Consider the following 24,286-nt stretch of genomic DNA (forward strand, 5'->3'; position numbering starts at 1 on the left):
TCAATTGAGGCTAATGTATGTTGTCTCTGACATTTTGATGGTCTTGACAAATCTTCCAAGTAATGTTTGGATCATTAGGATAATACATTACAATTCACATTTCTCACCGATTTTGAATTTTGTAAAGCTTATTCTGTAACTAAATATTTTGTTTACAATATTTTAGCTACTTTTCATGCATATTTTTGCATTTTGAACTTAAATTGAGATTGTATGAGCCTGTTTGGATACCCTTTCCTCAGTCATTTGATAAGACAGGTGAAAGCACATATTGAACTGGACCACCTTGACTAAGGATGTGGTTTTAAAGGATCAGAACTGAGTCTTAATCTCATGTATCCAACATTCCAATGCACAAAGTTTGCTAAAAACGTTTTTGATGTTCTCATGTGGGTTTTAAAAAGTCACAACTAGAGACCAGAAACTAACTAGTCACACCTCCTTCCTATTGACTGGAGTTGCATACTTAGTACCATTCATTCACACCCCTTGACATTTTTCACATTTTGTGTTACAGCCTTAATTTTAAATGGATTAAACTGTCTATTTTGGGGGGGGGGGTCACTGGTCTACATACAATACCCCATAATGTGGAATTATGTTTTTAGAATTTTTTACAACTTGATGAAAAGCTGAACATGTCAAGTATTCAACCCCTTTTTTATTAAGTTCAAATAAAAGTGTATTTGTCGAATACAACGGGTGTAAACCTTTCTGTGAAATGCTTAATTACAAGCCCTTAACCAACAATGCAGATTTTTAAGTAACAAAATATTTGTTTCTTTAAATATGGCATGATATATAAAATTCTAAAAAGTAACAAAATAACAAGAATGAGGCTATATACAAGGGTACCGAGTCAATGTGCGGGGGTACAGGTTAGTAAAAGTAGTAAAAGTTTGCTTAAGTCACACAATAAGTTGCATGGACTCTGTGTGCAATAAGTGCTTAATATGATTTCTGTATGACTACCTCATCTCTGTACCCTACACATACAATAAATTATCTTTAACATACATACACATACAATAAATTATCTTTAAGGTCCCTCAGTCAAGCAGTGAATTTCAAACACAGATTCAACCACAAGACCAGGGTGGTTTTCCAATGCCTCGCAAAGAAGGACACCTATTGTTAGATGAGTAAAAAAAAAGCAGACATTGAATATCCCTTTGAGCATGGTGAAGTTATTAATTACACTTTGGATGGTGTATCAACACACCCAGTCTATAAAAAAATACAGGCGTCCTTCCTAACTCAGTTGCCGGAGAGGGAAGAAACCGCTCAGTGATTTCAACATGAGGCCAATGGGGACTTTAAAACAGAGTTTAATGGCTGTGATAGGATGAATCAACAACATCCTCGTTACTCCACAATACTATCCAATTTAAAGAGTGAAAAAAAGGATGCCTGTTCAGAATAAAACATTTCAAAACATGCATGCTATTTGTAACAAGGCACTAAAGTAATACTGCAAAAGATGTGGCAAAACAATTAATTGTTTGTCCTGAATACAAAGCGTTATGTTTGTGGCAAATACAATACATTACTGAGTACCACTCTCCATATTTTCAAGCATAGTGGTGGCTGCATCATGTTGAGTATGTATGTAATCGTTAAGGACTGGGGTGTTTTTCAGGATAATAAAGAAATGGAATAGAGCTAAGCACAGGAAAAATCCTAGAGGAAAACCTGGTTGTCTGCTTTCCACCAGACACCGGGAGACAAATTCACCTTTAAGTAGGACAATAACCTAAAGGCCAAATCCACACTGGAGTTGCTTACTAAGATCGTGAATGTTCCTGAGTAGTTCAGTTACAGTTTTGACTTAAATCTACTTAAATCTATGGCAGACCTGAAAATGGTTGTCTAGCAATGATCAAGAACCAATTTAACAGATCTTGAAGAATTTTGAAAACAATAATGGGCAAATGTTGCACAATCCAGCTGTGGAAAGCTCTTAGACACTTACCCGGGAAAGACTCACAGCTGTAATCACTGCCAAAGGTGCTTCTACAAAGTATTGACTCAGGTGTGAATACTTACTTAAATTAGCTAAATTTGCAAAAATGTCAAAAAAAACATGTTTTCACTTTGTCATTCTGAGGTATTGTGTGTAGATGGCTGAGTTGTTTTATTGAATCCATTTAGAATTCAGGATGTAATAACAAAATGTGGCATAAGTCAAGGGGTATGAATACTTTCTGAAGGCACTGTAAAATGTGTATCTCAACAGGTACAATTTTGAACTATTGTACATTTTTTAAATATTTTTATAAACGTGAAATGTCCACCACGTGAAATGTTAGTTTGGAATTCATTCATGACTCCACTACTTCAACACGTTGGTCTCCCTGTGTCAAGTCAGGTGAGTTATGTATTTTCTTTCCTAATGTTGTGCCATTTTTGTGGTAATTAGTCCTAGGAACCTAAGATATTACCTGATAAACACCAAATTCAGGATGCAAATGGCATGTGTTGAAAGATGTATTATTAGCTATGTTACATAATTATGAAATAGTAATTTTAGTGCGCCCCTTACGCCCCAATGCGTAAGGGGCGCTATAAAATCAAGGGCCATAAGACACCAACGAAAAATACGTTCAGCCTCCCGGAAGACGGCAGGAGCGACCAGCTGCGTTGTTTTGCTGCTGAGACAACTAACTAGCTAGCTAGCTAGCCATCCATCCAGCGGTGCTAGCAAACAAACAATAAACTGAATATGGCTGGAACTTCTTCAGTAGCTGGTGAAGTATTTGTCGATGCCCTACCGTATTTTGACCAGGGTTATGATGCAGCGGGCGTGAGAGAGGCGGTAAGTATCTGCTCCATACATAGCTACCTGTTGCAAACTAGCTAGCATCAGACATGAGCTAGCTGAGAAACGTGCAACTCAGTTCTCTTAAAGCTATTCAAAATATACAATATAGAAAAAGAGTAAACAACGGAGTATACAAACAGTCCGGGGACTAAACAAATGTATATAAAGACCATTATATCAAGTTGATTGCTTTTTTTGTTATAAGAAATTATTTATATATTCAAATTCATTCTCACAGTTTCCGACTCCTGTACATTTATGAATATAGAATTTAGCTCATAACTGTGGTTGATTAAGAAGAAAGGCTTCGTATAGTTTTTGCTATACTTTGTAAAACCAAAAATCACATCTTCAGTATCGTGTGTGTTTTGGTGGGGAAACTGAGTCTGATACACGGACGATAGCAACCAATTATTCCAAGTTAACTGTTTGAAGCACACTTATTCAATCTTCCATAATCAAAATTATACTAAATCGTTTTTCATTTTCGTGCCATATCAAAAATGACTTTCAGTAGCCTAATGGGGTGCTGTTTAGCAAATGTTAAATTGTTAACGCAAGATTTGCTTAGTCATGACCTGAACACCATACACATACAGCCAACTCTAAGTGAGCTAGATGTTTTTTTCCCGTTTTTTTCTCGTATTTCATTAAAGAAAAAGTGTACATTTTAAAGTGTTTGACCAAGAAATTGTAGTTATCCCCACATTCTTTAATTTTCTTATGATTTTTACAGTTAACTTTGACCCCTATACTTTTTATGTGCCACTAGTAGATCATTAGTGCAGGTTGATGACCATTGCATACCATAAGACCCCCATATTATGACATCTTAAAATATGCATGCTTCGGAGGTAGGGGCAGGTAGCCTACACACACAGGCAAAGATTTTCAGCTGGCAGGCAGACACTGGAATAAGTTTGAATGACACACAGGAAACTGTTGATTGTGAAAAACCCAGCAGCATTGCAGTTCTTGACACACTCCAACCGGTGAGCCTGGCACCTAATACCATACCCTCTTCAAAGGCAAATAAATATTTTGTCTTGCCCATTCAAATTAAATTGTATTGGTCACATACGTGTTTAGCAGATGTTATTGCGGGTGTAGCGAAATGGTTGTGTTTCTAGCTTCGACAGTGCAGTAATATCTAACAAGTAATATTTCACAACATGTTACCCTCTGAATGGCACACATACACAATCCATGTCTCAATGATTAAAAATCATTCTTTAACCTGTCTCCACCCCTTCATCAACACTGATTGAAGTGGATTTAATAGGTTACATCAATAAGGGATCATAGCTTTCACCTGGTCAGTCTGTCATGGAAAGAGCAGGTGTTCCTAAAAAAAAAAGTACACAGTGTATATTAGTGAACTTTGAAGGAGCCCATATTATGCCAGCTTAAAGATGTTTTGTGAGGTGTGCCACTAGTAGATCAATAATCCATTGTCATTAACATTGCAAAGCATAACATGCCCATATTTTGCCAGCTACAATATTGGAAAAATACTTGTTTGCTGTATATTACATTTGAAATTTTAGGTAACCTAGTTCAATTTTAAACAGGGATTAGAACCGGTTCAGGGATAGAACCGAAAAAACATATTTTTTTTGAGGAACAGAACCGAGAACGAAAGTAATCTATACTGCTCGGGAACAGAAACGTTATTTTAAAAGCATGGGAACTGGTTAATAACGTTATTTTACGTTCAGGCATATTTTTTTTAGAGTACCACAAATAAACGCAACTAAGCACATATGCAAAGACCTCGGTCACTCAAACCTATTCCAGTGTCTGCCTGCCAGCATTTCGCTACACCTGCAAACACATGCATGTGACAAATTATTATTATTTTTTTTAAGTATTTGATTTGAAATCTTTGCCTGTGTTTCAACGCTAGTTAGGGATACTATAGTTATCACTTCTCACATTGGCTTTATTAACTACAAAAAGGTGAAACGTGTTTTTAATCCTGGTGCCGCTTTGCACACTTAAGTTCGTTAGCTAGCTATCCCTGGCAACGTTAAGCCAAGTCTCGGAATTTAAAAGATTTTCAAAGTTCCTCCAAAGAAGCCGCTCCTCCATAGGTATAATTCTGTGGGCCTAATTCAGATAAAACATGTCATAACAAGATGCCCAGTGCTTCAAGCCAAACTTCCTCCTCCATCCTCTCTTGCGCTCTTCCTATCTGCAAAATTTCAGTCACATCTCGGCCCTATACTTGTTTACATGTCCATTACGCATGTAAACAACTATAGCTTGCCCGCACCATAACAAGCTACTCTATCTGCCCTGATTGTGAAGTAGTTTAGAAAGGAAAAATATAAACTGGTACTTTTTGGGGTTCATACCGTTCAGAACTTTATTTTGCAGTTCGGAAAAGTGGAACAGAATGAAAAAAATAATGGTTCTGTTCAGAACAAAACTATTGGAAAATAATTTAGGTTCCAACCCCTGCTTTTAGGTCACCCCTCAGTCACAAGTCTAGCTAGTCTACTGTACTAGTATGCTGTCAATCTGTATTAATTTCCATACACAGGCTGCAGCCTTGGTAGAGGAGGAGACTCGCCGATACAGACCCACCAAGAACTACCTCAGTTATATGCCAACACCTGATTTCACTACATTTGAAGTAAGTACCACGTACACAGTTCATGCTATAAAAACAAAAAGGCATAAATTAATATGTAAACTAATGCCATGAGGCTGGCTTTTGACTGACTCGTCACTGTCAACTGTGAAATCTACACTGCTCGACAATGACATTATGTGAAGCAAATACTAATGCTTATATCACCCATCAGACTGAAATCATGAGGAACGAGTTTGAGAGGCTAGCAGCCCGGCAGCCCCTGGAACTTCTCAGCATGAAGAGGTAAACCCAGTCTACTCTTTTGCTCAGAGCACGAACAGTCATGTTAAAAAAAGCTTGCTAACTGTCAATCCCCCATTCAGTTCTAACTTGACGCATTTAAACCCTCGTCATCCTCTGAGTGTACACTCAACTGTTTCTGTTTCACCTGTGCAGATATGAGCTTCCAGCTCCATCATCAGGGCAGAAGAATGACATCACTGCATGGCAGGAGAGTGTGAACAACTCCATGGCTCAGCTGGAGCATCAAGCAGTGCGCATTGAGAACCTGGAACTTATGGCACACTACGGTACCAATGCATGGAAGGTCTACAATGAGTGAGTCGGTGGCTGCTACTTGTGCCCAGTAGAGCTCTTCATTTATTTTAGTTTCCAAGAAAGAGTCAGGGGGGACAACCAAACTGATTTGAATTAAGCTAACAAATGGGGTTTGATTAGTCATTTAATTTGAGAGTAGAGGAGATCAGTCTTTTTACTTGTCAGTTTAGTCCTTTTTACACATGCTTGTCCTGAAGGGTAAAGTATAGATTCACAGGGATTTTTTGACTTTGCCTTAATCTTTGGTCATTATTTCCACTCCACAGTAACCTGGCCTTTATGATTGAATTGGCTCAAAAAGAACTACAGAAATGTAGGTAAGTAAATGGTGTGAAAATGTTGCTTTACAATTTCCAGGTTATGCATTACATTCCTCATGGTTAGCTTGTTTGGTAATAGTTTTGGACTCAGTCTAACAAACTGTGTCGACAACCTTCTTCACGTCAATAACGAGCTTCTGCATATACAGTATATATTTTTCATAACCTTTTCTGGTGTGTGTGTGTGTGTGTGTGTCATTTATACAGAAAGCAGATTCAGGACTTGAACTGGCAACGGAAGAATGATCAGCTTGCAGGCGGGGCCAAGCTGAGAGAGCTGGAGTCAAAGTCAGTTCTGTGAATGTTGTATTTTTCATTACTGTTCTCTCAACCGTGGTATGATTTCTAAATCCATGCCATCTCTCTTGTAACAGTTGGGTGTCCCTCGTAAGTAAGAACTATGAGATTGAACGTGCCATCGTCCAGTTGGAGAATGAAGTTGGACAGCTCAAACAGCAGCATGGTGACGAGAACAAGGAAAACATTCGACAGGACTTCTAGAAACAGAACCTTGCAGAAGAGACATTTTACAAGAAAGGAAATGTTGAGCTTGCAGCTGAGAACAACGAAAACCAATGTGAAAAGAACAGGACTGTCCCTCAAGTTTAAGAACCTAGTTGCCTTGGCTATACAGCTTTACATTAGTCTCAGACAGTGACCGCTGAAAAACTGTTGATCATGTGTAGAGCATATTTGGTGTACCTCGATCACTTCAGAGGGGAAGTCTGATTTTGTGTTTATTTTTTATTTTTTATCAATGCTTGTCAATTTGAGTAATTCTAAAATGAGGTAGTTAATAACTAATGATGCGGTCTACAAAAGTCACTTGATTTCTTAACATAAGTACAATTGAAGTTGGAAGTTTACATCTTAGCCAAATATATTTAAACTCAGTTTTTCACAATTCCTGACATTTTAATCCCTGTTAAAAATGCCCTGTTTTATGTCAGTTATGATCACCACTTTATTTAAAAAATGTGAAATGTCAGAATAATATTAGAGAATGATTTCTTTCATCACATTCCCAGTGGGTAAGAAGTTTACATACACTCAATTAGTATTTGGTAGCATTGCCTTTAAATTGTTAAACTTGAGTCAAACGTTTCAGGTAGCCTTCCACAATAAGTTGGGTGAATTTTGGCCCATTCCTCCTGACCGAGCTGGTGTAACTGAGTCAGGTTTGTAGGCCTCCTTGCTTGCACACACTTTTTCAGTTCTACCCACAAATTTTCTATGGGATTGAGGTCAGGGCTTTGTGATGGCCACTCCAATACCTTGACTTCATTGTCCTTAAGCCATTTTGCCACAACTTTGGGTCATTGTCCATTTGGAAGACCCATTTGCGACCAAGCTTTAACTTCCTGACTGATGTCTTGAGATGTTGCTTCAATATATCCACATAATTTTCTTTCCTCGTGATGCCATCTATTTTGTGAAGTGCGCCAGTCCCTCATGCAGCAAAGCACCCCCACAACATGATGCTGCCACCCCCGTGCTTCACGGTTGGGATGGTGTTCTTCGGCTTGCAAGCATCACCCTTTTTACTCCAAACATAACGATGGTCATTATGGCCAAACAGTTCTATTTTTGTTTCATCAGACCAGAGGACATTTCTCCAAAATTTATGATCTTTGTCCCCATGTGCAGTTGCAAACCATAGTCTGGCTTTTTTTATGGTGGTTTTGGAGCAGTGGCTTCTTCCTTGCTGAGCGGCCTTTCAGGTAATGTCGATATAGGACTCGTTTTACTGTGGATAGATACTTTTGTACCGTTTCCTCCAGCATCTTCACAAGGTCCTTTGCTGCTGTTCTGGGATTGATTTGCACTTTTCGCACCAAAGTACGTTCATCTCTAGGAGACAGAACGCGTCTCCTTCCTGAGCGGTATGATGGCTGCGTGGTCCCATGGTGTTTATACCTGCGTACTATTGTTTGTACAGATGAACGTGGTACCTTGGAAATTGCTCCCAAGGATTGTGGACTTGTGGAGGTCTACAATTGTTTTTCTGAAGTCTTGGCTGATTACTTTTGATTTTCCCATGATGTCGAGCAAAGAGGCACTGAGTTTGAAGGTAGGCCTTAAAATACATCCACAGGTACACCTCCAATTGACTCAAATGAGGCTAATTAACATATCAGAAGCTTCTATAAAGCCATGACATTTTCTGTAATTTTCCAAGCTGTTTAAAGGCACAGTCAACTTAGTGTACAGTGGGGGGGAAAAGTATTTAGTCAGCCACCAATTGTGCAAGTTCTCCCACTTAAAAAGATGAGAGGTCTGTAATTGTCATCATAGGTACACTTCAACTATGACAGACAAAATCAGAAAAAAAAATCAGAAAATCCCATTGTAGGATTTTTTATGAATTTATTTGCAAATTATGGTGGAAAATAAGTATTTGGTCAATAACAAAAGTTTAGCTCAATACTTTGTTATATACCCTTTGTTGGCAATGACAGAGGTCAAATGTTTTCTGTAAGTCTTCACAAGGTTTTCACACACTGTTGCTGGTATTTTGGCCCATTCCTCCATGCAGATCTCCTCTAGAGCAGTGAAGTTTTGGGGCTGTTGCTGGGCAACACGGACTTTCAACTCCCTCCAAAGATTTTCTATGGGGTTGAGATCTGGAGACTGGCTAGGCCACTCCTTCGTTGCCCGGGCGGGGGTGTTTGGGATCATTGTCATGCTGAAAGACCCAGCCACGTTTCATCTTCAGCCCTTGCTGATGGAAGGAGGTTTTCACTCAAAATCTTACGATACATGGCCCCATTCATTCTTTCCTTTACACGGATCAGTTGTCCTGGTCCCTTTACAGAAAAACAGCCCCAAAGCATGATGTTTCCACCCCCATGCTTCACAGTAGGTATGGTGTTCTTTGGATGCAACTCAGCATTCTTTGTCCTCCAAACATGACGAGTTGAGTTTTTACCAAAAAGTTATATTTTGGTTTCATCTGACCATATGACATTCTCCCAATCTTCTTCTGGATGATCCAAATGCTCTCTAGCAAACTTCAGACGGGCCTGGACATGTACTGGCTTTAGCAGGGGGACACGTCTTGCACTGCAGGATTTGAGTCCCTGGCGGCGTAGTGTGTTACTGATGGTAAGCTTTGTTACTTTGGTCCCAGCTCTCTGCAGGTCATTCACTAGGTCCCCCCGTGTGGTTCTGGGATTTTTGCTCACCGTTCTTGTGATCATTTTGACCCCACGGGGTGAGATCTTGCAAGGAGCCCCAGATCGAGGGAGATTATCAGTGGTCTTGTATGTCTTCCATTTCCTAATAATTGCTCCCACAGTTGATTTCTTCAAACCAAGCTGCTTACCTATTGCAGATTCAGTCTTCCCAGCCTGGTGCAGGTCTACAATTTTGTTTCTGTTGTCCTTTGACAGCTCTTTGGTCTTGGCCATAGTGGAGTTTGGAGTGTGACTGTTTGAGGTTGTGGACAGGTGTCTTTTATACTGATAACAAGTTCAAACAGGTGCCATTAATACAGGTAACGAGTGGAGGACAGAGGAGCCTCTTAAATAAGAAGTTACAGGTCTGTGAGAGCCAGAAATCTTGCTTGTTTGTAGGTGACCAAATACTTATTTTCCACCATAATTTGCAAATAAATTCATTAAAAATCCTACAATGTGATTTTCTGGATTTTTTTTCTAATTTTGTCTGTCATAGTTGAAGTGTACACCTATGATGAAAATTACAGGCCTCTCATCTTTTTAAGTGGGAGAACTTGCACAATTGGTGGCTGACTAAATACTTTTTTGCCCCACTGTATATAAACTTCTGACCCACTGGAATTGTGATACAGTGAAATAATCTGTAAACAATTGTTGGAAAATTACTTGTCATGCACAAAGTAGATGTTCTAACCGACTTGCCAAAACTGTAGTTTGTTAACAAGAAATTTGTGGAGTGGTTGAAAAACTAGTTAATGACTCCAACCTAAATGTATGTCAACTTCCGACTTCAACTGTACCTGTGCACAAAAATATGCTAGCATGTGTTTAAGTGCATGTTATAATGACAAATAATTTCTGAACTGATGAACTTCAACATAGCAAAGTTGTTTTAATTTTTACTACTTTGTGATACAAAAGTTTGTGTGTAGCCAATTTTCTTTCTTTTTTTACTTATAATAAATTACAAATGTGTCGACATTGTTTATAGATGGTTATGCGTCTACTGCCTCAACAGATACGACCTTGTTCTTGCATGTAAATAGATCTCTGTCCGTGAATGTGAAATGTTAAGTTAAAAACACGCTATTGCTGCTGTCAATGAGTCTTGCCTAATACTTTTTTAATGATGGAAATGCTAAATTTCTAGAGGGTGAGATTTATTTTAAATCTCAAATTATTTGGAAATGTAAAGCATTACTTTATTCTATAATTTTTGGGTCCTAATTATTCGGGAATGTTTATACTCAGTTATTGACAAACATGGACAAAGATTATACTGACTTTAAAAAATATATTTCACCTTTATTTAACCAGGTAGGCCAGTTGAGAACATGTTCTCATTTACAACTGCGACCTGGCCAAGATAACGCAAAGCGGTATGACAAAAACCACAACACTGTTACACATAAACAAACGTACAGTCAATAACACAATAGATTTTCTATGTACAATGTGTGCAAATGTAGGGAGGTAGGCAATAAATAGGCCATAGAGGCAAAATAATTACAATTTAGCATTAATAATAGAGTGATAGATGTGCAAATAGAGATACTGGGGTGCAAGAGGGTAGGTAATAATATGGGGATGAGGTAGTTGGGTGTGCTATTTGCAGATTGGCTGTGTACAGTGATCGGTAAGCTGCTCTGACAGCTGACGCTTAAAGTTAGAGGGAGATATAAGACTCCAGCTTCGGTGATTGTTGCAATTCGTTCCAGTCATTGGCAGCAGAGAACTGGAAGGAAAGGCAGCCAAAGGAATTGTTGGCTTTGGGGATGACCAGTGCAATATACCTGCTGGAGCGTGTTCGTGTTGCTATGGTGACCAGTGAGCTGAGATAAGACGGGGCTTTACCTAGCAAAGACTTATAGATGAACTGGAGCCATGCTCTACTTTCCGGCTACCCGGATAAAGCACTAAATAAACTTCAGTTAGTGCTAAATACGGCTGCTAGAATCCTGACTAGAACCAAGAAATTTGATCATATTACTCCAGTGCTAGCTTCCCTACACTGGCTTCCTGTTAAGGCAAGGGCTGATTTCAAGGTTTTACTGTTAACCTATAAAGCGTTACATGGGCTTGCTCCTACCTATCTTTCCGAGTTGGTCCTGCCGTACATACCTACACGTACGCTACGGTCACAAGACGCAGGCCTCCTAATTGTCCCCAGAATTTCTAAGTAAACAGCTGGAGGCAGGGCTTTCTCCTATAGATCTCCATTTTTATGGAATGGTCTGCCTACCCATGTGAGAGACGCAGACTCGGTCTCAACCTTTAAGTCTTTACTGAAGACTTATCTCTTCAGTAGGTCATATGATTGAGTGTAGTCTGGCCCAGGAGTGTGAAGGTGAACGGAAAGGCTCTGGAGCAACGAACCGCCCTTGCTGTCTCTGCCTGGCCGGTTCCCCTCCACTGGGATTCTCTACTTCTAACCCTATTACAGGGGCTGAGTCACTGGCTTACTGGTGCTCTTTCATGCCGTCCCTAGGAGGGGTGCGTCACTTGAGTGGGTTGAGTTACTGACGTGATCTTCCTGTCTGGGTTGGCGCCCCCCCTTGGTTTGTGCTGTGGTGGAGATCTTTGTGGGCTATACTCGGCCTTGTCTCAGGATTGTAAGTTGGTGGCTGAAGATATCCCTCTAGTGGTGCGGGGGCTGTGCTTTGGCAAAGTGGGTGGGGTTATATCCTTCCTGTTTGGCCCTGTCCGGGGGTATCATCGGATGGGGCCACAGTGTCTCCTGACCCCTCCTGTCTCAGCCTCCAGTATTTATGCTGCAGTAGTTTGTGTCGGGGGGCTGGGGCCAGTTGGTTATATCTGGAGTACTTCTCCTGTCTTATCCAGTGTCCTGTGTGAATTTAAGTATGCTCTCTCTAATTCTCTCCTTCTCTCTTTCTTTCTCTCTCTCGGAGGACCTGAGCCCTAGGACCATACGTCAGGACTACTGGGCATGATGACTCCTTGCTGTCCCCAGTCCACCTGGCCTTGCTGCTGTCCCAGTTTCAACTGTTCTGCCTGCGGTTATGGAACCCCTACCTGTCCCAGACCTGCTGTTTTCAACTCTTAATGATCGGCTATGAAAAGCCAACTGACATTTATTCCTGATTATTATTTGACCATGCTTGTCATTTATGAACATTTTGAACATCTTGGCCATGTTCTGTTATAATCTCCACCCGGCACAGCCAGAAGAGGACTGGCCACCCCTCATAGCCTGGTTCCTCTCTAGGTTTCTTCCTAGGTTTTGGCCTTTCTAGGGAGTTTTTCCTAGCCACCGTGCTTCTACACCTGCATTGCTTGCTGTTTGGGGTTTTAGGCTGGGTTTCTGTACAGCACTTCGAGATATTAGCTGATGTACGAAGGGCTATATAAAATAAACTTGATTGATTGATTGAGTGGGTTTGGCGACGGATATGTAGTGAGGGCCAGCCAACGAGAGCATACAGGTCGCAGTGGTGGGTAGTATATGGGGCTTTGGTGATAAAACAGATGGCACTGTGATAGAATACATCCAGTTTGCTGAGTAGAGTGCTGGAGGATATTTTGTAAATGACATCACCGAAGTCAAGGATCGGTAGGATGGTCAGTTTCACGAGGGTATGTTTGGCAGCATGAGTGAAGGAAGCTTTGTTGCGAAATAGGAAGCCGATTCTAGATTTAATTTTGGATTGGAGATGCTTAATGTGAGTCTGGAAGGAGAGTTTACAGTCTAACCAGACATCGAGGTATTTGTAGTTGTCCACATATTCTAGGTCAGAACCGTCCAGAGTAGTGATGCTAGTCGGGCGGGAGGGTGCGGGCAGCAATCGGTTGAAGAGCATGCACTTAGTTTTACTAGCATTTAAAAGCAGTTGGAGGCCACGGAAGGAGTGTTGTATGACGTTGAAGCTCATTTGGAGGTTTGTTAGCACAGTGTCCAAAGAAGGGTCAGATGTATACAGAATGCTGTCGTATTTTTTTTATTTCACCTTTATTTAACCAGGTAGGCAAGTTGAGAACAAGTTCTCATTTACAATTGCGACCTGGCCAAGATAAAGCAAAGCAGTTCGACACATACAACAACACAGAGTTACACATGGAGTAAAACAAACATACAGTCAATAATACAGTAGAAAAATAAGTCTATATACAATGTGAGCAAATGAGGTGAGATAAGGGAGGTAAAGGCAAAAAAAGGCCATGGTGGCGAAGTAAATACAATATAGCAAGTAAAACACTGGAATGGTTGATGTGCAGTGGAAGAATGTGCAAAGTAAAGATAGAAATAGTGGGGTGCAAAGGAGCAAAATAAATAAATACAGTAGGGAAAGAGGTAGTTGTTTGGGCTAAATTATAGATGGGCTATGTACAGGTGCAGTAATCTGTGAGCTGCTCTGACAGCTGGTGCTTAAAGCTAGTGAGTGAGATAAGTGTTTCCAGTTTCAGAGATTTTTGTAGTTCATTCCAGTCATTGGCAGCAGAGAACTGGAAGGAGAGGCGGCCAAAGGAAGAATTGGTTTTGGGGGTGACCAGAGAGATATACCTGCTGGAGCGCATGCTACAGGTGGGTGCTGCTATGATCACCAGCGAGCTGAGATAAGGGGGGACTTTACCTAGCAGGGTCTTGTAGATGACCTGGAGCCAGTGGGTTTGGCGACGAGTATGAAGCGAGGGCCAGCCAACGAGAGCGTACAGGTCGCAGTGGTGGGTAGTATATGGGGCTTTGGTGACAAAACGGATGGCACTGTGATAGACTGCATCCAATTTATTGAGTAGGGTATTGGAGGCTATTTTGTAAATGACATTACCGAAGTCGAGGATTGGTAGGATGGTCAGTTTTAGAAGGGTATGTTTGGCAGCATGTGTGAAGGATGCTTTTGTTGCGAAATAGGAAGCCAATTCTAGATTTAACTTTGGATTGGAGATGTTTGATGTGAGTCTGGAAGGAGAGTTTACAGTCTAACCAGACACCTAGGTATTTGTAGTTGTCCACATATTCTAAGTCAGAGCCGTCCAGAGTAGTGATGTTGGACAGGCGGGCAGGTGCAGGCAGCGATCGGTTGAAGAGCATGCATTTAGTTTTACTTGTATTTAAGAGCAATTGGAGGCCACGGAAGGAGAGTTGTATGGCATTGAAGCTCGCCTGGAGGGTTGTTAACACAGTGTCCAAAGAAGGGCCAGAAGTATACAGAATGGTGTCGTCTGCGTAGAGGTGGATCAGAGACTCACCAGCAGCAAGAGCGACATCATTGATGTATACAGAGAAGAGAGTCGGTCCAAGAATTGAACCCTTGTGGCACTCCCATAGAGACTGTCAGAGGCCCGGAAAACAGACCCTCCGATTTGACACACTGAACTCTATCAGAGAAGTAGTTGAACCAGGCGAGGCAATCATTTGAGAAACCAAGGCTGTCGAGTCTGCCGATGAGGATGTGGTGATTGACAGAGTCGAAAGCCTTGGCCAGGTCAATGAATACGGCTGCACAGTATTGTTTCTTATCGATGGCGGTTAAGATATCGTTTAGGACCTTGAGCGTGGCTGAGGTGCACCCATGACCAGCTCTGAAACCAGATTGCATAGCGGAGAAGGTATGGTGGGATTCGAAATGGTCGGTAATCTGTTTGTTGACTTGGCTTTCGAAGACCTTAGAAAGGCAGGGTAGGATAGATATAGGTCTGTAGCAGTTTGGGTCAAGAGTGCCCCCCTTTCAAGAGGGGGATGACCGCAGCTGCTTTCCAATCTTTGGGAATCTCAGATGACACGAAAGAGAGGTTGAACAGGCTAGTAATAGGGGTGGCAACAATTTCAGTAGATAATTTTAGAAAGATAGGGTCCAGATTATCTAGCCCGGCTAATTTGTAGGGGTCCAGATTTTGCAGCTCTTTCAGAACATCAGCTGACTGGATTTGGGAGAAGGAGAAATGGGGAAGGCTTGGGCGAGTAGCTGTGGGGGGTGCAGTGCTGTTGACCAGGTGGAAAGCGTGGCCAGCCGTAGAAAAATGCTTATTGAAATTCTCAATTATAGTGGATTTATCGGTGGTGACAGTGTTTCCTATCTTCAGTGCAGTGGGCAGCTGGGAGGAGATGTTCTTATTCTCCATGGACTTTACAGTGTCCCAGAACTTTTTTGAGTTTGTGTTGCAGGAAGCAAATTTCTGCTTGAAAAAGCTAGCCTTGGCTTTTCTAACTGTCTGTGTATATTGGTTTCTAGCTTCCCTGAAAAGTTGCATATCACGGGGGCTGTTCGATGCTAATGCAGAACGCCATAGGATGTTTTTGTGTTGGTTAAGGGCAGTCAGGTCCGGAGAGAACCAAGGGCTATATCTGTTCCTGGTTCTACATTTCTTGAATGGGGCATGCTTATTTAAGATGGTGAGGAAGGCATTTAAAAAAAATAACCATGCATCCTCTACTGACGGGATGAGATCAATATCCTTCCAGGACACCCCGGCCAGGTCGATTAGAAAGGCCTGCTCGCTGAAGTGTTTCAGAGAGCGTTTGACAGTGATGAGTGGAGGTCGTTTGACCGCTAACCCATTACGGATGCAGGCAATGAGGCAGTGATCGCTGAGATCTTGGTTGAAAACAGCAGAGGTTTGTTTAGAGGGCAAGTTGGTTAGGATGATATCTATGAGGGTGCCCGTGTTTACGGCTTTGGGGTGGTACCTGGTAGGTTCATTGATCATTTGTGTGAGATTGAGGGCATCAAGCTTAGATTGTAGGATGGCTGGGGTGTTAAGCATGTTCCAGTTTAGGTTGCCTAGCAGCACGAGCTCTGAAGATAGATGGGGGGCAATCAGTTCACCTATGGTGTCCAGAGTACAGCTGGGGGCAGAGGGTGGTCTATAGCAGGCGGCAACGGTGAGAGACTTGTTTTTAGAGAGGTGGATTTTTAAAAGTAGAAGTTCAAATTGTTTGGGTACAGACCTGGATAGTAGGACAGAACTCTGCATGCTATCTTTGCAGTAGATTGCAACACCGCCCCCTTTGGCCATTCTATCTTGTCTGAAAATGTTGTAGTTAGGGATGAAAATGTCCGAATTTTTGGTGGTCTTCCTAAGCCACGACTAGAACATCCAGGTTGGCAGAGTGTGCTAAAGCAGTGAATAAAACAAACTTAGGGAGGAGGCTTCTAATGTTAACATGCATGAAACCAAGGCTATTACGGTTACAGAAGTCATCAAAAGAGAGTGCCTGGGGAATAGGAGTGGAGCTAGGCACTGCAGGGCCTGGATTCACCTCTACATCACCAGAGGAACAGAGGAGGAGTAGGATAAGGGTACGGCTAAAAGCTATGAGAATTGGTCGTCTAGACTGTCTAGAACAGAGAGTAAAAGGAAGTTTCTGGGGGCGATAAAATAGCTTCAAGGAATAATGTACAGACAAAGGTATGGTAGGATGTGAATACAGTGGAGGTAAACCTATGTGTAGAGGTGGATCAGAGAATCACCAGCAGCAAGAGCGACATCATTGATATATATACAAAGAAAAGAGTCGGCCTGAGATATGAACCCTGTGGCACCCCCATAGAGACTGCCAGAGGTCCGGACAACAGGCCCTCCGATTTGACAAACTGAACTCTATCTGAGAAGTAGTTGGTGAACCAGGCGAGGCAGTCATTTGAGAAGCCAAAGCTATTGAGTCTGCCGATAAGAATGCGGTGATTGACAGTCGAAAACCTTGGCCAGGTCGATGAATACGGCTGCACAGTACTGTCTTTTATCGATGCGGTTATGTCTTTTAGGACCTTGAGCGTGGCTGAGGTGCACCCATGACCAGCTCGGAAACCAGATTGCATAGTGGAGAAGGTACGGTGGGATTCGAAATGGTCGGTGATCTGTTTGTTAACTTGGCTTTCGAAGATTTTAGAAAGGCAGGGCAGGATGGATATAGGTCGATAACAGTTTGGGTGTCTCCCCCTTTGAAGAGGTGGATGACCGCGGAAGCTTTCCAATCTTTGGGGATCTCAGACTACACGAAAGAGAGGTTGAATAGGCTAGTAATAGGGGTTGCAACAATTTCGGCGGATAATTTTAGAAAGAGGGTCTAGATTGTCTAGCCAAGCTGATTTGTAGGGATCCAGATTTTGCAGCTCTTTCAGAACATCAGCTGTCTGGATTTGGGTGAAGGAGAAGCGGGGGGGCTTGGGCAAGTTGCTGCAGGGGGTGCTGAGATGTTGGCCGGGGTAGGGGTAGCCAGGTGGAAAGCATGGCCAGCCGTAGAAAAATGCTTATTGAAATGATCGATTATCATTGATTTATCGGTGGTGACAGTGTTTCCTATCCTCAGTGCAGTGGGCAGCTGGGAGGAGGTGCTCTTATTCTCCATGGACATGAATCCATAGAGAGCCTATTAAAAATGTGTTAGGGATAGGTGTCCCGTCAAAGGGACAGTTGCAAATCATGCAGCCCCGTGTGTCACGATTGCAGATTTTATAGAAACAACAAATGTCGGTACGTATGTGTCTTATATCGGCTGAAAGCTTAAGTCTTGTTAATATAACTGCACTATCCAATTTACAGTAGCTATTACTGCGGAAAAATGCCATGCTATTGTTTGAGAGCTCCTAACAACAAAATGTTTGTCACCATGATAGGTTTGATAAATTCACCTCTGAAGGTGAAATGTGTCCTTACATTCTGAAATATTGCTCTGATTTATCATCCAAAGGGTCCCAGAGATAACATGAAGTGTCGTTTTGTTAGATAAAATCATTTTTCATATCCTAAAAAGGTCCATATAGCATGCCTGATCGATTTTGTATTTCCACTCATTCAATTTGCAAAGAAAGGAATCTGAAAATCTAACCCTAAACGTTGTTTCAACCAGGCAAATCACATTCGTATTTATTTCTCAGAGATCCTAGAACGTAACCAGATTTCACTATATCATTAGGAGTGTAGTATATCCTATAGGACACCAAATTTGGTCAGAGAGTGACGCCTTCATGGCACGCCAATGACACGGGCGGTCTTCACTTGAACGACTGTATCTTTGTCAAATAAGCACCAATTGGGGTCAAGCTAGCTAGATAGCCAATGAGCTGGGCATTACGGAAACCATGTTCTGTCGCAAAATATTGCTGCTAACCTTGTAACCTCTAGACCCTGGGTCTCGACCCCGCCCTGTGCAACTGGGTCCTGGACTTTGACGGGCCGCCCCCAGGTGGTGAGGGTAGGAAACAACATCTCCACCACGCTGATCCTCAACACTGAGGCCCCACAAGGGTGCGTTCTCAGCCTTCACTCATGACTGCATGGCCATGCACGCCTCCAACCCAATCATCAAGTTTGCAGACGACACTACAGTGGTAGGCTTGATTACCAACAACGACGAGATGGCCTACAGGGAAGAGGTGAGGGTCCTCTGAGTGTGGTGTCAGGAAAATAACCTCACACTCAACGTCAACAAAATAAAGGAGATGATCGTGGACTTCAGGAAACAGCAGAGGGAGCACCCCCCTATCCACATCGACGGGACAGTAGTGGAGAAGGTGGAAAGTTAAGTTCCTCGGCATACACATCACGGACAAACTGAAATGGTCCACCCACACAGACAGCGTGGTGAAAAAGGCGCAACAGCGCCTCTTCAACTTCAGGAGGCTGAAGAAATTTGGCTTGTCACCAAAAACACACAAACTTTTCTCAGATGCACAATAATCGAGAGCATCATGTCGGGCTGTATCACCGCCTGGTACGGCAACTGCTCCGCCCACAACCGTAAAGCTCTCCATAGGGTAGTGAGGTCTGCACAACGCATCACCGGGGGCAAACTACCTGCCCTCCAGGACACAACACCCGATGTCACAGGAAGGCCAAAAAGATCATCAAGGACAACAACCACCCGAGGCACTGCCTGTTCACCCCGCTATCATCCAGAAGGCGAGGTCAGTACAGGTGCATAAAAGCTGGGACCGAGAGACTAATCTCAAGGCCATCAGACTGTTAAACAGCCATCACTAACATTGAGTGGCTGCTGCCAACATACTGACTCAAATCTCTAGCCACTTTAATTAATAATTTGATGTAATAAATGTATCACTAGTCCTATAAACAATGCCACTTTATATACTGTTTACATACCCTACATTACTCATCTCAAATGTATATACTGTACTCTATACCATCTACTGCATCTTGCCTATGCCTTTCGGCCATCGCTCATCCATATATGTATATGTACTGTAGCAGACCAGGGGGTTGGGTCAAAATGTTTACGCAGATCAGACACGGACAGAGTAGGATTAGCTCAGTTTCAAAGGTGTTTATTAAAATAATAGTCCAAAAGAAAAAACAAAAGAGAATCTCTCCGGGATACGGTCTTCTGGGCCCCAGGTCTTGCTGTATCCTGTGGGGATCAAAAACTGAACTCCCTCCTGTTACCTCTGGCACCGTCCCCAACTATACGGGAGTCATTTCCTCCCGAGTCTCTCCCCTGTGTGTTACCCTTCTGGTAGCTTTATGGGAGTTGTACAGCTGGTGAGCAATCAGCCCTTGATTAACTTCTACTTGGTACTCATCCCGGATCCGGGAGCACCCTCATCAGTAAAAAAGCTGACTAGCATAGCCTAGCATAGCGCCACAAGTAAATACTAGCATCTAAATATCATGAAATCACAAGTCCAAGACACCAGATGAAAGATACACATCTTGTGAATCCAGCCATCATTTCCGATTTTTAAAATGTTTTACAGGGAAAACACAATATGTATTTCTATTAGCTAACCACGATAGCAAAAGACCCAACCGCATATTTTCACCATTTTTTTACTGCATAGGTAGCTATCACAAATTAGACCAAATAAAGATATAAATAGTCACTAACCAAGAAACAACTTCATCAGATGACAGTCTTATAACAGATTTATTGTATAGCATATGTTTTGTTCGAAAAATGTGCATATTTCAGGTATAAATCATAGTTTTACATTGCAGCCACCATCACAAGTCTCACCAAAGCAGCTAGAATAACTACAGAAACCAACGCGAAATACCTAAATACTCATCATAAAACATTTATGAAAAATACACGGTGTACAGCAAATGAAAGACAAACATCTTGTGAATCCAGCCAATATTTCAGATTTTTTAAGTGTTTTACAGCGAAAACACAATGTAGCATTATATTAGCTTACTACAATAGCCTACCACACAACCGCATTCATTCAAGGCACGTTAGCGATAGCGAATAAACCAGCAAAAGATATAAATTTTTTCACTAACCTTCTCAAACTTCATCAGATGGCAGTCCTATAACACCATATTACACAATACATATATGGTTTGTTCGAAAATGTGCATATTTAGCGGTACAATTCGTGGTTGAACAATGTGAATACGTAGCCAAACTGCCCAAAATTATCCGGATATATTTCTGACACTCACATCATCTAATCAAATAACTAATCATATACTTTACTAAAAAATACAGGTTGGACAGCAAATGAAAGATACACTAGTTCTTAATGCAACCGCTGTGTTAGATTTTTAAAAATAACCTTAGTACGACATACAGCTTACGTTATAGCGAGACAGCGCCCGAAATCTGGGCGGAATATAGTCTAAACATTTGACAGAAATACGAAATAATATCATAAATGGTTCCTATTATTTGATGAGCTTCCATCAGAATCTTGTACAAGGTGTCCTTTTTCCAGAATAATCGTTGTTCGGTTGTAGAATGTCGTCTTCATCTGTCGATTTAGCTAACAAAGCTGGCCATGCGGCACAGAAGTGTCCAACTCACCAGAACGCATAACAAAGAAAATACCGAAAATCGCAATAAACTGATATAAGTCGGTTTAATATAACTAGTTTATGATGTTTTTAACACATATATCAAATACAATCAGAACCGGAGATATCTAACGTCGATAACAAAAGCTTTTCAGAACGCAATCCAGGTGACCCTTTCGCGCCATGCAGAATAAAGGAAAGAGTGGTCACGTCATTCCAACAGGTCTTGTTCGGCCTCAGATAGAGCTGTACACCCCATTCCAACTCTCACTGCCTACTGACATCTAGGGGAAGGCGTATGCAGTGCATGTAGACCCATAGATTCCATGCAAATTAATAGGCTGACCCTGGAACAGAGCCCCCGATTTCAGATTTCTCACTTCCTGACAGGAAGTTTGCTGCAAAATGAGTTCTGTTTTACTCACAGATATAATTCAAACGGTTTTAGAAACTAGAGAGTGTTTTCTATCCAATAGTAATAATAATATGCATATTGTACGAGCAAGAATTGAGTACGAGGCAGTTTAATTTGGGAGCGATTTTTTACAAAGTGAAAATGGCGCCCCCCTATTGAGAAAAGGTTTTAATCACCAATACCCAATCAGCCCCAATTAGTCCTGGCCGGAGAGCCCATCGAGACCTGGCACGTCTAGCAGATGGAGCCATCGCTTCGTGATGTATACTCCGTCTGTCACCAGGCCTCGACGAGTCCCCCCCTGGTGGCTGACCCCCCTCCCCTTAGCTCTGTCGGAGAGGGGACTGTCATTAGTGTGACGTATGTCTCCCTTCTCAATAGGGCATCCTCGTTTCCATGCTTCGCCCCTGACCTGTGCTTATTAACAGAAAAAGAGATGCGTTGAAGGGACAAGAACCACCTGGTGACCCGATCATTTGTGTCCTTTCCTCTGGCCTTCCAGACCAGGGGAGCACGGTCCGTGACCAGGGTGAAGTGGATACCTAACAGGTAATACTTGAGTGTCTAGCGCCCACTTCACCGCTAGACACTCTTTCTCAACAATAGAATACTTTTTTTCTCTAGGTATCAGCTTTCGGCTGATGTACATGATGGGGTGCTCCTCCCCATCGTATATCTGGGACAGAACGGACCTTAGTCCCGTATCACATGCATCCGTCTGGACCAACATCGGCACCTGGAAATCGGGCGTTATGAGAATCGGATGGAAACACAGCACTTCCTTCAGGCAGCTGAACGCCGCTTCTGTCTCGTCCGTCCGTTTCACTGTTTTCGGGAGGCGGGCCCTGGTTAGATCGGTGAGGGGGGAAGCTATAGCCGCAAAGTTGGAGATAAACCGGCTATAGTATCCTGCCCGTCCCAGGAAGGACTTGACCTGTGTCTTGGTGCGTGGAAAGGGCCAGTCACGTACCGCGTGAACCTTCCTCTCCTGGGGTTTGACGTTCCCCCGTCCGATCAAATACCTCAGGTACTCCACCTCCTCGAACGCTAGTTTGCATTTCTTGGGGTTCGCGGTCAACCTGGCTTGTCTGAGCGCGTCCAGCACCACATTGGCTGTGGGGAATGATATCTTCCATATAGGCCACTGCGTACTGCTGGTGGGGTTGAAGTACTTTGTTCATCAGTCGCTGGAATGTGGGTGGGGCTCCGTGGAGACCGAACGGGAGCACCCGGTATTGATACAATCCGTCTGGTGTCGAAAACGCCATCTTCTCGCGGGAGGAGGCTGCCAACGGTACCTGCCAATATCCTTTGGTCAGGTCAAGGGTGCTGATGTACCAGGTCTTTCCCAATCGGTCGATGAGCTCGTCCACCCTCGGCATGGGGTAGGCGTCGAACAAGCTTATGTCGTTCACACCCCAGAAATCATTACAGAAGCGCAGGCTACCGTCCGGTTTGGGCACCAACACGATGGGGCTGCACCACAAACTGTGAGACTCTTCAACGACCCCCAACCTCAGCATAGCCTCCACTTCCTGTTTCACGGCCTTTCTTCGGGCCTCCGGAATCCAATATGGCCTCTTTTGTAACGTTTCCCCGGGCCAGGTACGGATGTGGTGTTCAATGAGGGTCGTGCGGCCCGGCTTCTCGGAGAACACCGCCGTGTTCCGATCGACGAGCTCCCTGAGCTCTTGCTTCTGGGCTGGGTCGAGGTCCTCATTGCTCGGGACCACCCCTGGTACCGTTGGCGTCCTGTGTCCCGACCATAACACGGCCAAGGCTGTCCCCTCGTGCCACTTCTTCAACAGGTTCACGTGGTAAATCTGTTGAGGTTTCCGTCTCCCCGGTTGCCGTACGCGGTAATTGACAGGTCCCAGCTTCTCGATCACCTCGTATGGCCCGTGCCATGTTGCCAGGAACTTACTTTCGGCCGTGGGGATTAAGACCAACACCCTGTCTCCCACCTGGAATTCTCTGGGCTGGGCTCTCCAATTTTAGACCTAGGCTTGGGCTTGTTGGGCCTTCTCCATATGTTCCCTTACGACTGGCCATATGGCTGTCATCCGCTCCCTCATCGTCTCCACGTGCTCTACCACGCTGCGTAAGGGGGTCGGTTGGGCTTCTCACACCTCCTTGGCGAGGTCCAGTAGGCCTCGTGGCCTCCTCCCGTAGAGGAGTTCAAAAGGGGAAAACCCAGTGGAGGACTGGGGTACTTCTCGGAATGAGAACATTAGGTGGGGTAGTAGCTGGTCCCAATTCTTCCCGTCCTGCTCGATGACCTTCCGCAGCATTTGTTTGAGCGTTTTATTGAACCACTCGACGAGCCCATCCGACTGCGGGTGGAAGACGGAGGTCCGGATCTGCTTGATCTGCAGGACACAAATCTTTCATTAGGTGGGACATAAACTCAGTACCTTGGTCTGTCAGAATCTCGTTCGGGATGACCACCCGGCTAAAGAGGTGGAACAGCTCCCAGGCGATTCCCTTGGATATCGCCGCCCATAGGGGAATGGCCTCGGGATACTGGGTGGCATAGTCCACTATTACCAGGATGTACCGGTGTCCTCATGCTGTTTTTACCAGGGGTCCCACTATGTCCATGGCGATGCATTCAAAGGGCACCCCGATGATTGGTAGGGGGAC

At 43.1% G+C, this 24,286-nt stretch overlaps 1 protein-coding gene across 1 annotated transcript; it reads left to right on the forward strand.

The window, feature by feature from the left end:
• Nucleotides 1-2,628: 2,628 nt before the first annotated feature.
• On the forward strand, nucleotides 2,629-7,328 carry LOC120058904 (pre-mRNA-splicing factor SPF27-like). Its single transcript, XM_039007653.1, has 7 exons — nucleotides 2,629-2,815; nucleotides 5,367-5,459; nucleotides 5,632-5,702; nucleotides 5,856-6,017; nucleotides 6,284-6,334; nucleotides 6,545-6,625; nucleotides 6,712-7,328. Exons 1-7 carry the CDS (start codon nucleotides 2,723-2,725, stop codon nucleotides 6,836-6,838), a joined length of 678 nt encoding a protein of 225 aa, XP_038863581.1. The 5' UTR covers nucleotides 2,629-2,722; the 3' UTR covers nucleotides 6,839-7,328.
• Nucleotides 7,329-24,286: the final 16,958 nt, after the last annotated feature.

The sequence above is a fragment of the Salvelinus namaycush genome, chromosome 14, assembly GCF_016432855.1.
Source record: "Salvelinus namaycush isolate Seneca chromosome 14, SaNama_1.0, whole genome shotgun sequence".
NCBI lineage: Eukaryota > Metazoa > Chordata > Actinopteri > Salmoniformes > Salmonidae > Salvelinus > Salvelinus namaycush.